Genomic DNA, 7,817 nt, shown 5'->3' with positions numbered 1-7,817 from the left:
TAGAAGAAATATCTCTCTGACTGTCCGAGGCCGAAGAGACTGATTTGGGAGATAGTAAGATGCCTCTGGAGGTATGCAAGAGGTCGGAGCATCATTTGTCAGGAATGCTATAGCAGGAATTCAAATATCAAAGAGACAGCCTGAGGTCCTAGAGCCAAAGAGTCTGCTTCAACACCTGCATTACCTTTGTGGCCTTGGTCAAGATATCTATCCCTCAAGCCCTGGTTTCTTCATCTGCTCGAGGGGACAGCGCACGACATCATACCACTAAAGGAACGATTAAAGAAGACAAAAATATTGGAAAGCACCTGGCCCTTAGTGGGTTCTCAAAAACTGTCTGTCCGTTTTCCATTAAAGGGGGCGGGGTGGGGAGAGGTCACTTTAGAGGCCCTCAGAGGTCTTCTACCCCAGAGTGGGGCTCTGAAACCCTCCCTGGCGGTTGAGAGGGCGGGCAGACGCCCGGAGAGAGGAGGAAGGAGGAGGAGGTGGATGTGGGCGGAGGACGGCTGGGAACCTTCGGGAGGTCCCCGCGGTCAGGGCCCCGGTTGCCCTCCTCTACCTTCCGGAATGGGAAGGGAAAGCGGGACGGAGGGTACAGTTGCCCCATCCACTCCCGACCCCCGCAGGAGGAAGGGCGGGAGCGCAGCCCCGGCCCGGGAGCAGCCGCCCGCGCCCCCCCACCCCCCCGCCCCCGCGCCGCCCCTCGGCGGAACCACAGCCGGCACAGTCTTGAGGTCTTACAGGTGCTTTATTGTGCTAACACTGCCGCCCCGGAGCTCAGCTCTCCCGCGCCACCAGCCAGTCCGGACCCGCACCCCCTCCCCGGTCCCGGGGCCCTCCGGCTGGGCTGGAGACGCCGGGCCTCCGCCTCGACCGCGCTCGGCGCTGCCCCCCTCCCTCCCGCTCCCGGCCCCCGCGCCCCTCTCGCCCGGGCCCCGAGGAGGCGCCGCGGGCCCCGGTGGCCGGGAGGCGCGGGGCGGGCGCGGCGGGCCCGGGGCCGAGCGCATTCCCAGCGGCGGGCGGGCGGCCCCGCGGCGCGCTCACACCAGGAGGCCGTCGGTGCGCTGCCGCGGCCCCTCGGCGCAGTCGGCGGGCTCCGCGCTCTTGACCTTGACGTAGACCGGGGAGGGGCCCGCTTCGCAGGGGCCGGCGGCGGCGGCGGCGGCGCAGGGCGCCAGGGCCACGTCCTCGGGGCCGCCGCAGGGCGGGGGCGCGTACTTGCGGCGCAGGGAGCGGCTGACGGTCTGCGTCGGGTACCCCAGCAGGTGGGTGACGCTGCGGCCGCGCCCGCTGGCCTTGCACCCGGGCGCCTCGGCGTCCTCTCTGTGGAAACAACAGGCGGGCGGGTGAGCGGGCTCCTCCGGGCGCGGCGTGGGCACGGCCTGGCGGGAGCCGGGGGCGCCGGCAGCCTCTCGGCCGCGCGCCTCCCTCCGCCTGCGCCTCGCCTCTCCCTCGGCCTCCACCTGCACTCCTCTGCCTCCTCCGGGCCGGCGACCCCGGGGCCACCGTCTCCACGCCGCAGACAGAGCCTGTCCGGCAGCCCCGTCAGGCGCCCTGCGGCCCCGTCTGACGTGCGCACGGCCGCCCGCCTTCGCGGGGAGGGAGGCGCGGGGACCCAGGAGGGGCGGCCTTACCTGTCCTTCTCTCCGTAGCTAACACCAGCCTCGCCCTCTCGCTTTCTCTTCTCCGCACCTCTGCCCCTCAACCTCCTGCTCCGTCCCTTCCTCCAACCCCAGGGCACTGCAGCCATTAGCACGACTAGTCTTGTTCTATTTTTATTACTAGTTGGTTTCTAATATGTTATTAGCACTATTCTTACTATTGACTCTTCTTAAATAAGCATGTCCAGAATTGTCACCGGCGCGAAACAGGGGAAACACGCAAAAATGCAGACCCTGCCCTCCAGGAGCTTACAGTCTAGACGAGATGGACAGAGAGGTGCACCGACAGGAGGGAAACGGAGGGCAGGGGGTAGAGGTGAAGACCGGCGCGGGAGGGGGAGGAGCCAGACGAGTGGCAGGTCGACATGCTGCGGTCCCAGCACTCCTGGCGATGGCAGGCAGGGTGGGGGTGGGGGTCCCGCCGGCCGGTGGCAGGCGGGGGTGAGGAGGGCAGGGCGCCGGTCCCCCGCCGCTTGGCAGCATGCAGCATGCATCAGGTTTTACCTGATCTCACTAGCCAAGTCGCCGCAGGCCCCGCCGCCGCCGACCCCGCCGCCAACGCCGTTGCCGTAGCCGAAGGCACCGCGGGCGCCGCCGGCCCCGGGGCCCCCGCAGCAGCAGCAGATGAGCCCCCAGATGCCCACCATCAGACAGGCCAGCATGAGCAGAGAGCCCAGCACTGCGCCTATGATCATGCCTATGCGCCGGGAGTCTGTGGAGAGAAGTGAGGACGGTCAGGAGCCCGCTCACCGGGAGGGGCCAGGGCAGGCGCTCTCTGGGAAGGAGAGCCAGGATCCCCGGCCATCTCAGGGCCCTGGGACACCCAGGGAGGAAGGGTGGGGACCGCGCTAGGTGCATGTTTCTCCCAGGGCTTCCCGGCTGCCCCCAGCAGAGCCTCAGGCACTGATGGCAATGGGCTGCCAGAGCCAGTGGGGCAGCGCGGAGGCTCCAAACACAGCCCAGGTTCCTTCATCCCCGCCCTCTGGTCCCTGGGCCCCCAGGGCCACGGCCACTGCACCTACCTGAGACCTTCACCTCCACCACACACACACTGTAGCCCACGTGGTTGGCCACCGTACACTGGTAGAGTCCGTCATCCTCGCGGGAGATGTCCTTCAGCAGCAGGTCACCATTGTTCAGGCCTGAAACGGAAGAGCGCCAGGGGGCTGGAGCGAGGCCCAGGGGCCCCGTGTCTGAGAGCACCACCCCGGCCTAGGCTGCTGCGGGGGCCAAAAGGCGGAGGCCCACCCCAGTCTCCTGGTGAGTCCCTTTCCCCCAGCTGAAACAGAGAGGCAAGGCACCCTCTCCCAGCCCCAGCACAGAGACACCCTTCGTTCACTCTGTGACCTTAGGGAAATGCATCCCCCCCGCCTCCCCCCCCGCCAGGCCTTGGTGTCCTTCTTTGTACAGGGAGAAGAAGATTAGACCTGGGAATTTGTACAGGCCCCTCCAGCCCTGATACTCTCTGGTTGTGAGTCGTGCGCAGCTTCTCCCAGTCCCCACCCCCCCCATTTCCTCCTCACACGGCCCTGGAAGGTAGATGTTATTATCCCTTTTCCACGGGAGGGAAGCCAAGGCAGAGCAACATGCAGCCGCTTGCCTGAGTCTTGCCGCCAACCAGTGGTGAATCCAGGAGCCAAGCCTCGCTCTTACCTATCTGTCCCAGACCCTGCCGTCTGCACCCCGGGACCCGCTGCTCGCCCAGTCCCACCTTGGTTCAGGTTGCTGTGGAAGGACTCCTGGTAGGAGAGCTCGGAGTGGAAGCTGTGCTGGGAGTGGTAGGAGCCGGCGCGGTAGGGGTGGGTGTGCCCGCTGATCTTGGCCCACTTGTAGGAGAGCGGTGGGGTGCCGCCGTTGGCAAAACACTTCAGCACCACGTCGTTGCCGTGGGTCATGTGGCCCTCGGACCAGCACATGGGCACCGCGGGCCGTGCTGCGGAGAACGGGGCAGGTGTGAGCCAGGGCCCCCGCCTGGAGGCGCCGCAGCCTGCGGCAGGGGCGCCCAGAGGCACCCGGCGGTACCTTGGACAGTGACGATGACCTTCCGGCTGGCCATGGTGGTCTTCTTCACCCTGCACTCGTAAGTGGCCGTGTCCGACACCTGCAGGTTCATGAGGTTGATGGAGGCATCGTACTGGCTGGGGTCCGAGGCGGCGAAGCGGACCCTCTGCTGCAGGTGGGGGAGGTTGCCGTGATTGATCCTCTTGTCCTGGTAGCTCAGGAACTGTGAGGAAGAGGAGAGCAGGGACATGTGACACAGGCAGAGCAAGGGGCCCCGCGTGGCTCAGAGTCCTCAGGAGCCTCACTGAACTTCGCAGAGTCCCTGTGGAGGGTAGCGATGGTGGTCATAAAGCGCAAGGTCGGGCTGGGACTGCCCTGAGGCCTCCCGTGCCCTCTGCAGCAGGTGGGGGAAGGCGGGCGAGGTGTGGCTTGTGATGGCAGAGCCCTCCCCCCTGCAGCCCCCTTTCCCAGAGAGGCTGTGGGGGAAGTTCAAGGTCTTCATTTGCTTCTCTGCCCTCCCTTTCCCCTGAGGGTGTCAGCAGCCCTCCGGGTTGACACCGTGAAGTGCAGGGTAGGGGGGACCCTAAGCCAGACACTCACGACATTCTCCCGATGGGAGGGGTCTGAATTGAGCTGCATCCACTCGATGTCCAGTCCATTGGGACCATAGTCCTCAGGGTCCAGGATGTAGGGGCAGCCCAGTCTCACGTTATCACCTTCCGCCAGGTACAGGACCTCCTGGCCATCCCCGTTGATGCGCACAGCAGTCAGCAGTGCTGGGGGAGGGGCAGATGGGGGTGGAGAAGACGGGGGAAGTGGGGGCGTGAGCTCCAGCGCCTCTCTCCACTGTTCTCAATGGAGTTCCCTAGGAAGGAGCAGCCGCCCCCATCGTGTGTGTGTCTGTGTGTGTGTGTGTGTGTAAGAGAGAGAGAGAGAGAGAGAGAGAGAGAAGGCAGGGATTGGTCTGTGCATGTCTGCGCGTACTTGTGTACATGTTTACAGTCTACACTAGTGTGGGATTGCGTCTGAACACTGTTCGCATGTGTACGCCTGTTACATGTGCTTGCGTGTGTGCGTGCATGATTGTGTGTGCGTGTGTACACTGTGTGCTTGTGAGTATTTGTGGCTGCTCAAGTGTACAGTAGGGATCTCCTGCATATAACCAGGGTATCTTATGCACACAGGACTGTGTGTGCGTGTGCGTGTGCGTGTGTGTGCGTGTGTGTGTTTGAGCGCATGAAACAGCCAGGGTCGTTAAGTGCTCTGACGGAGAAGCCGGGCTCATGCAGAGCCGTCTCCTCCAGCCAGGGAGGCTCACCGGCTCTAGGAGGATGGCCACCACAGCCTCCAGGGTCCCTTTCCATCCCGAGGAGCAGAAGGCCGGTCATGCTTGTGTGTGCGTCTCTGTGTGTGACCGTGCGTGCCTGTGGCCACAAGCCTGGGTGTGGCTGCGTGTGCCCCGCTGTGTCAGTGCTCTGAGCCATCGTCTGTGCCCGTGCACGACAGGAGGTAGCCAGGCTCCTGTCTGATGGTTTTTGTCTGATGGGGAGGGAGGCTGTGTGCCTGGAATACGGCCCATGCCTCCGCAGCGCAGTCAGAGCCTCGCGTGGTGACACGGCGTCGCGGACTTGTGTCCTTCCCTGTACACGGTGACGGTGCGGCTCGGGGTAGCCGCCCTCTCCTGCTCGCTCCACTCGGGGCCCCTCCCACTCCAAACAGCCTGAGCTGCGCTGAGTCAGCCCAGGTGAGGGGCCAGGATCCGGAAGCTCGGGCCTGGGCTCCTTGCCCTCCCTAACCTGAAGCCCCAGGCAAGCACTAGCCCCGGACCGGTTGGACCCAGAGAGGAAGACCAAGGGGGAGGGGGTGCCAGGGCCCCAACCTTGGCAAGCAGGGCAGGAGGGCTCCACCTCCCAGGCCCCTGGCCCAGCCAGGCTCTCTCCCCTCCTATGCTCAGGACAGCCAGCAAATCCTCTGGAGCCCCAGCCCTGGTCTCAGGTCTCAGCCTCTCATTTGGCTCTGCCCTTCCCTTGATCTTTCTGGGGCCTGCGTTCTTGGTAGACAGTGTGTCCCACATACACATGCAGCGATGCCGTGGTCACAGCCACACAGCCACACACTTCGGCAAAGCGTCCAGATGCAGCTGTGCACCTGTGCCGTCCCACCGCCCTGCCCACGGGGACACGGTCCGACCGGGACGGACCTGCCGCCGCACGCCGACACCAGTTTGCATTCACCCGGAAGACACACCCGCCGCACACTCCCAGAGTCCCCATGTGCATTCCTTCAAGAATAGACACATCTTCAGAAGCTTAACCCAGTTCTAGAGAGCCAGCAGGGGCCCTCTCAACAGCCCCCGAGCCCTCAAGGATCACTGAGCTTGCCCCCGGGGACCCTGGCGGGCAGCGGCCCTAACCCCATAGCTTCCAGAGGGACCCGAAGCAGGCAGGCTGGCCCCTGGGTACTAACGGGATCCAGGGATGCCTCCTCCAGCCCCAGGCCAAGAAAACACCCGCTCTCCTGAGATAAGGATCCTAGTGCTGACTCCCAGCTCCCCGGGCAGCAGGCGACAAGCCAGCGATGGGCCGGCTCAGTGGAGAGCAGAGGCTCCGCCCTGAGGAAGGGCTTCTGGGAGCAGCCCACAGCCCTGAGGCCCGTCCGCATCCCCAGGGGACCAGCTGCCCCCATCCCTGGGGGCTGGTGGGCAGGAGGGTCGGGGCATTGGGAAGGAGGGACCGGCTGAAGGGGAGTGCGTCCACCCTCCGCCGTCCCGGGCCAGCCTCACCAGCCTCTCAACCTCCACCCAGGGCTCCAGCCTTTCCACACCCCTTCATGCTCCCCTGAGGAAGTCGTTCCTGCTGTCTCACCTTGGTCCCTCATGCAGTGGCAGTTAAGGACATATTCCAGGAAATGGGAGAGAAGAGAGAGACCCGAGAGAGGGAAGAAAGCCAGGCTGGGAGAGAGAGCTGGTCGGCACAGAGAGGGCGGGAGGACGGGGCAGTGGCCATGCAGGGTCCCCCACAAGGGCACGGGGTGGGCGCTGCACTACCTGCTCTCAGCTTGTAAACCCTCCAAGAATCCTCAAGCGGCTTCCCCAGCTGCTCGCCCTCCCTCTGGAGGTTGGGGAGGGGACAACAGGCAGCCCTTAGGAGAGAGTATTGGAGCACGGGCTCTGCCCTCCCGCACCCACACTACACACAGGGACGCGTCCCGAGTGGGCTCTGCCGACCTGCTCCCAGCGGCCCGGGGGCTCTGCAAGCACCTTGTTGCCAATACAGTCTCTCTCTCAATCTCTCTCTCTCACACATGTACACACACGCACACGCACGAGCATGAACAAAGGCTGAAAATGTGCTCCCCTTCCGGAGTTCCTCCCACAAAGCCCCTCTTGCCAAATCCAGAACCCCCGAGGGTCTCGGAGCCATTTCCAGCGAGGCCCACACAGAACGGCCCATGCTGGGACTTGCCCCAGTCCGGGCAGGCGGCCACACCTGCTCTCCGGTGTGCCCCGCCGGGGTGAGAGGGCTCTGGGCAGCTCCCTCCTCGCCCTCCTCAGGCCTCATGCCAGGGGTGTGGCGCTCCCCAGGGCCTCTCAGAGCTCAGGGGCCTGGAGCAGGGTCCGTCCTTGCTCCCACAGACTACACCGAGGCTCTGCCTTCTCGTGGCAAGCACCTCCAGGCCCTTGATGCTAGCCTGGGGCTGGGGAGTCCCCAGTCTGGGACCAGCACACGCTGAGGAGAAGGGTCTTTCTAGGCTCCTCCTCGGCGCCTCCAGCTTTGCTGCTCACCTGACCCTCTGCCCCACCCCCAGAGCCCCGAGTCCCCCAGGCAGGCCTGGGCTCCCATGCACATGTGCATGCATGTTTGAGCCCCGCACGGCTCAGAGGCACAGCCGAGATCCATCAGGATCTCCTGCCCCACAGACACGTGCCCCAAACCCTCAGGCACAGGGCTCTCCTGGGGACGGGCCCTTGGCCATATGCACCGCGGGCGGGCAGCAGGTGTCTCTGACCACCCCCAGGCTCCTCTGCGGGGCCCTCGATGCCCCTCTACCTGCCCCCTGGGCCCCGGCGTCGTGTGGGCGTCCCTGTCCGATGCCCAGCCGCATACCTGGGCTCAGGCACACGAGCAGAAGGTGGAGTGCTCCTCGAACTCCCAT

At 65.0% G+C, this 7,817-nt stretch overlaps 1 protein-coding gene across 1 annotated transcript; it reads right to left on the bottom strand.

The window, feature by feature from the left end:
* Positions 1 to 993: 993 nt before the first annotated feature.
* On the bottom strand, positions 994 to 7,817 carry VSIG8 (V-set and immunoglobulin domain containing 8). Its single transcript, XM_059413957.1, has 7 exons — positions 7,712 to 7,817; positions 4,263 to 4,438; positions 3,684 to 3,885; positions 3,373 to 3,594; positions 2,684 to 2,803; positions 2,166 to 2,373; positions 994 to 1,323 (listed from the first exon to the last, which is right to left on the bottom strand). The coding sequence occupies exons 1-7, from the start codon at positions 7,815 to 7,817 to the stop codon at positions 1,041 to 1,043; spliced, it is 1,317 nt and encodes a 438-aa protein (XP_059269940.1). The 3' UTR covers positions 994 to 1,040.

Source organism: Mustela nigripes, chromosome 10, assembly GCF_022355385.1.
Source record: "Mustela nigripes isolate SB6536 chromosome 10, MUSNIG.SB6536, whole genome shotgun sequence".
NCBI classification, from domain to species: Eukaryota; Metazoa; Chordata; class Mammalia; order Carnivora; family Mustelidae; genus Mustela; species Mustela nigripes.
This window is presented reverse-complemented; position numbering and strand designations above follow the sequence as displayed.

Coding starts and splice junctions, on each gene's coding strand:
- VSIG8 (XM_059413957.1), bottom strand. CDS start 7,817: ATGGGAGTTCGAGGAGCACTCCACCTTCTGCTCGTGTGCCTGAGCCCA. Junction 3,886..4,262: donor CCTCCCATCGGGAGAATGTC/GTGAGTGTCTGG, acceptor TCTTCCTCACAG/TTCCTGAGCTACCAGGACAA. Junction 3,595..3,683: donor GGTCATCGTCACTGTCCAAG/GTACCGCCGGGT, acceptor CGTTCTCCGCAG/CACGGCCCGCGGTGCCCATG.